The following is a 5,029-nucleotide window of genomic DNA, read 5'->3' as shown; positions in this document are numbered from 1 at the left end:
CGATCGATGCTGGCAGCCCCAGCCTCCCCAGCCCCCAGCCGGGGGGAGGGCGCAACCGCCGTCCGCTCCCTCTCACGCACACGCACGCCGCCCCGCCGCTTCCCGGGCCGCCCAGCCGGGGGGAGGGCGCACTGAATAACCGCCGTCTTTAACCAGAAAACCACCTGCCACAGGAAACCTGTCATTGCCCTGGAAAGAAAAGACTCACTGCTTCCTGCTAGCAGCCGGGGAAACCAGCGGCACGGTGGGGAGGAGGGGGAGACGCTTGAGTCAGAAGAAAAGAGAAACCGAGGCCTCACAAGAACTGAATTAATACTGTTATTAATGAGAATAACAACAAAGGGGTTAATAATGATGCTCAGCCTCATCTCAACGATTCCAAGAGCATCGCAGCCTTTGCTACCGCTACTGCTGCCAAAGTGCAGCCATCTCCAGGCTGGAGCATCCCAGGCACCGACCGACCATGGAGCCAGCAGCCTGGGCAGGACCAGAGGAGGGAGGGAGAACATGGTGGCAGGCTCTGCAAACTCAGCCAAGACAGCTAAAGCGGGACCCAGTGCTCTGAGGCCCTGGAATGCTGCACCACCACCTCGGCAAAGTGAACCTGTCACCCCTCCGCTCACCCCTCCGCTGCCACACTGACTTCTGATGGTGCCCACTCTCTGCGCACAGGTTGAAACGCACCCAGCAGTTACAGCGGCTGTCACAGGAGGAGCTTGCACAGCAAACGAGCATCTCTCAGATGTGACTAAATGCTTTGGAAATCATGACTGACGTCGAACTCAGGAGCTGACGGGAATCACCCAGGGGCTGGGAGCCCCAGCCTTCCCGTGACTCATTCCCCTCAAAACACAAGCTGCAAAGGCCTGGGGCAGATGGAACTGCTGGCTCCTTTCATACCACCATAGCTCAAGCTGAGCCACGCTCTTCTGGGCAGAACCACATCAGAGAAGCAAAGTCCCTGATGCAGAGCTGACCAAAGGCAAAGAGCACTGAAGGAATGAACCCAGGAGCAGCAGGGGGTCACTGTCCACCAGGAATTGGAAAAACATTAGCAAGAATTCACCATCCATCCTCTGCTTGCCTCCCCACGTTTCTCCAGCTGCCTGCCAGGATCCTCTCTCTCTGAATCAAACTGGGCTTAGCCCCCCTGCTCCCGTCCCCATGGGAACGCAAGGAGCATGTGCTATCAATGCTAGCTGAGCAGTAGTAATCTTGTAAGCGAGTGGTTTGTCATCTGCTCTAAGAAGAGCAGTCCAAGTCTTCTTGGTGCACAGCTAGGCAGGATTTTCATGGGGGAGGATCATAGCCCATATCCACCTCTAGGATTACCTTGGAGAGAGCACCGAACCCAAGGAAAGGGTGTCTCTTCACCCCTCTCAGGCACAGTCGCCCAGAGCCATCGCTGCTGACAGATGTAATGCAATCAGCCTAGAGCCATGTCAGCTCTAGAAAGATCATCAGCTACTAAGAAAAGAGTGAAATCTCTGTCTTAAACCCAGCTCCAACCATGGACTGAGGGCACTATGTAAGGAGGAAGGTTCAGGACCAGCTTCTCAAGAATTCTTCCCAAAAATGGGGATCTGGGGGAATATGAAGACCACTAAGTCAAAGGATGATTTCTTGAACATGAGCCTGACTACCACTTTTCAAAGTGCAGCCAAGCCCAGCACAGGGATGGTCACCTTTGCCCACTGCAGGCTGCATGTTCTGCATCCTGCCCACCAGTGGCCCAAAACACATGGGACTGCACTTACTGACTTGCAAAATGCAAAGGAGCCCAGCCCCTGTGCTCCGACACTGACCACACACTCCTGCCCAAACACACACAGCCAGAAGTGACCATCCCTCCTGAAAAGCAGATGCCTAATTCTTCACACTGGGAAGAGCTGCAGGGGTGCCCACGGTGCCACAGGAGGAGAGTGGGACAGCAGGGTGAAACCAAAAGAAGGAAAATCCATGCTAAACAACAGGAAAAGCCTCCAGGTACTGTAAAGCGTTCAGATGTAGAAAGGGATACAAGTGCTACCGTGGAGACATTTAAAAATATTAGAAAATGATTGATATTTATTTATCTATGCTGCATAGCGTCTCAGGGAACAGACCAGAGGAGATGGCCCATTCGGCTCTACATTGCACCATCATCCACACCAATGAATACAAAGCGCTGCCGTCTCAGAAAAGCATCCTTGTTTGCTGTTGCACCACTGCGTGAGTGGTGGCATGAAGCACAAACCTGGGGAGAGCCAGCCCGGGTGAGCCTGTGCTTTCAAAGAGCTTCTGACTGAGCCGGTCAGAAGAGGTTAGGAAAGGAAATCAGTAATGTCAGACTGAGAGATAAAGATGGATTCAAAACTAGCTGCAAAACTAAATGCTTCAGTGGCAGTCATCCTGGGCTGTATGTTCTCACTGTGAACACCGACTCCTACATCCTGCCCTGGCCTCACTTTTCCTGTCCTGCCTCAACGGAGCATCTCCTCTCCAAGTCCCCAGGGGAAAAGCACGTTGTCCCCTATGTGAGCCCTCAGTGCCGGGGACGGGGAAGGGTGGGAGTGCTCACCAAGTGCAGCGTGTCTGCTTTCTGGGTCTGCCTCAGGCGGCTCTTCTGCGCAGCGATGCGATTCTTCTCCCTCCTTTGGACTTTCCTCATGTCATCAGAAGAGTCCTAGGGAAACAAGGCATGGAAGTGACTGGGGCATCCCCTCCCTTGCCATGCTGCTGCAGGGCAGCAGCTGAGAAGGGGACACAGCAGGTAACATCACTGAAGCACAGGACATGGGATACACACCCTCAGCACCAGGACAAAGCCATACCCCAGGGATGTGTGATGCTTTTGGCATCCCAGCTGCCAGGAGGGGCAAGTCTGATACCCTTGGGCATCCCGGCACAGCTGGGAAATGACCACGCTACCTTCACCAAGACACAGGCCTGGGATATGGCTCGAGGCACCAGAGTAAGGACCTCTCTCTGGAAGAGAGACAATTTGAATTCCTTGTCCAGAAAACCCTTCCCTTCCCCGTCTCTCTGCGGGGATATGGCGCTGCAGACATTCCAGCTCCTTGGCTAAACCATCTTTCCAGAGATTCAGCTTGTGTTTTCCTCCTTTCATCCCTTTAGGTCCCACCCCCTCTCCATCACCCTTCTCCCTCAGGCTTTATTTGTTGCAGACCCTTACAGTGCAAAGTGGCCCCTGCTTTGTTTAACTAGACAGACTCAGATCTTTTGGTTTTTCCCCAGATCTCATTTGCTCCCGTTCTCTGATCTTTGTGCTTGTTCTTTTCTGGAGTCCCTTGGTAGCAATGCCTGCAATGCTGACTGCAACACTCCCAAGCCCCTTGGGCACGGGAGAGCACAGGTCTCCAGGGTCCAGGTCACAAGCTTCATGCAGCAGCAGTTCTCTGCTGAGATCTGGACCTGCTGCTGCCTTCTGACAGTTGAAACTGTCACACACACTCTTTCATCTTCTATTTTCATATTGCACTGCCTCTTTTGTGGACTCTCTAACATTCACACCACCGCTTCTCCACAGGACTACAAAAACTCAGCCACAAAAGTTATCTTCCCAGCCCATCAGTCTGTCCACATCCTCTCCCCCCTCCACCCCACCCAAGATCTTTTATTTTCTTTGAACTTAACCGTTTTATCCTTGCCTTCAACACCCTACAAATGTCTCAGATATGGCAGCTCCCACGTCCTGCACCAAGTCCAGTCCCTATCCTTTGGCAACCCCTGTGCTTTATCCCCTTCTCTACCAGCATGCCTCCCCATCCCTGGTTGCAAGCCCAAAATCATCTGCCCTGATCATCCCCAAGATTTCTGAGCAAAGTCTCAGGTACTTGCCATTGTTTCCAGCCCTAGAGAAATGGCAAATGACAGATATAATAAAGCTTAGCCAGAAAAGGCAGTGGAAATACTTTGGACTTGTGTCAATATCTGCCAGCAAAAAACCTACCGTTAAGGTACTCCATGCAACAAAACAAAATCCCTCTGTCAAGCATTACTGAGATGAAAAACCTCTGAGGCTGAACAGAAAAGAAAGCAGACCCAAAGTGGCAGGTTTTTTCTGGGTCCCGAGTGCTGTCCGTGGCAGTGGGAAGCAGGCAGGCTGCCCCTGAGCTGTCCCGGTCCATGGTGAGGAGGTGCATGCTCAGGCTCCTCGCCAGAGCACCGACTCTCACACCGAAGCTTCCTGCCTGCTGCCTGCCCGGTGTGTATTGCACGGCCCACCGTGCCCGGGGGTCCTGGCCCTCCAGTTGCCCCTGGCATAGCCCCAAGTAACCAGGCCTCCTCTCTTGTACCCAGCTTGGTGTCCGGGGCTCCTGACAGGGCTCTCGGCTCAGCCCTGCATCCCTCTCCCCACAGCCGTTCCTAGAAAGCCCTGCCATACTGCACTGTGAAAATGCCAGCGATGGGTGCCACCCTTCCTCCTGCCCACCCATGGCCCACCCTGAAGGACTCTCCAGCCGGGGAGAGCTGGGGAAGAGTCCCCACTTTACCTGCTTGCTGGGAGGGGGAGACTGGCTGAAGCTGCTGGAGTCACTGCTGTCGGAGCTGTGGGGCATGGCTCCTGTCTGTGGCTCCCAGGGCCTCTTCAGCTTCCTTTGTGCTCTTGGTGTGCCTGCCTTCTGTCTCGCTTCCCTTCCCTCTCCCCTGCCCTCCTCTGTGCCCCCTGAGATGGCCCTTGGCTTCCTGGCTCTTGCCCGTCCCAGAGGCACACTGTCCTCCTGCCCTGCGCTCTGCCACTTTCTCTGCCTCTCCTCTTGGAGCCTCTGCACCTTCCCTTTAGGTCTCGGCCTCCTGTGGTTTCTCAGAACCTCGGGGATGTAAGCTGAAAGTCACGTGGCCGGAAACTTTAAGGCGAAGAAGAAAAGTTACAGAAGAAGAAAAAAGAAAAAAAAAGAAGAAGAAGAAGAAAAAAAAAAAAGCACATCTGGGAAAAATGATCTTCAAAATAGCCTGAAAAACCCCCGAAAAACACCTTCAGGCGGTTGAAAAACAGTGAGATGGGTTTTCTCTGAGACAAACAGCA

The 5,029-nt window shown here is 53.6% G+C and overlaps 1 protein-coding gene across 1 annotated transcript in view; it reads right to left on the bottom strand.

The window, feature by feature from the left end:
- BATF (basic leucine zipper ATF-like transcription factor) overlaps window positions 1–4,562 on the bottom strand; it is a 5,220-nt gene extending 658 nt beyond the window's left edge. The window contains exons 1-2 of the mRNA XM_009280719.1: window positions 4,497–4,562; window positions 2,561–2,665 (exon numbers count right to left, since the gene is read on the bottom strand). Coding sequence (XP_009278994.1) covers window positions 2,561–2,665; window positions 4,497–4,562 — 171 coding nt within the window. The remainder of the gene's footprint in view (window positions 1–2,560; window positions 2,666–4,496) is intronic.
- Window positions 4,563–5,029: the final 467 nt, after the last annotated feature.

Source organism: Aptenodytes forsteri, unplaced genomic scaffold (assembly GCF_000699145.1).
Source record: "Aptenodytes forsteri isolate BGI_AS27 unplaced genomic scaffold, ASM69914v1 Scaffold193, whole genome shotgun sequence".
Classification (NCBI taxonomy): domain Eukaryota; kingdom Metazoa; phylum Chordata; class Aves; order Sphenisciformes; family Spheniscidae; genus Aptenodytes; species Aptenodytes forsteri.
This window is presented reverse-complemented; position numbering and strand designations above follow the sequence as displayed.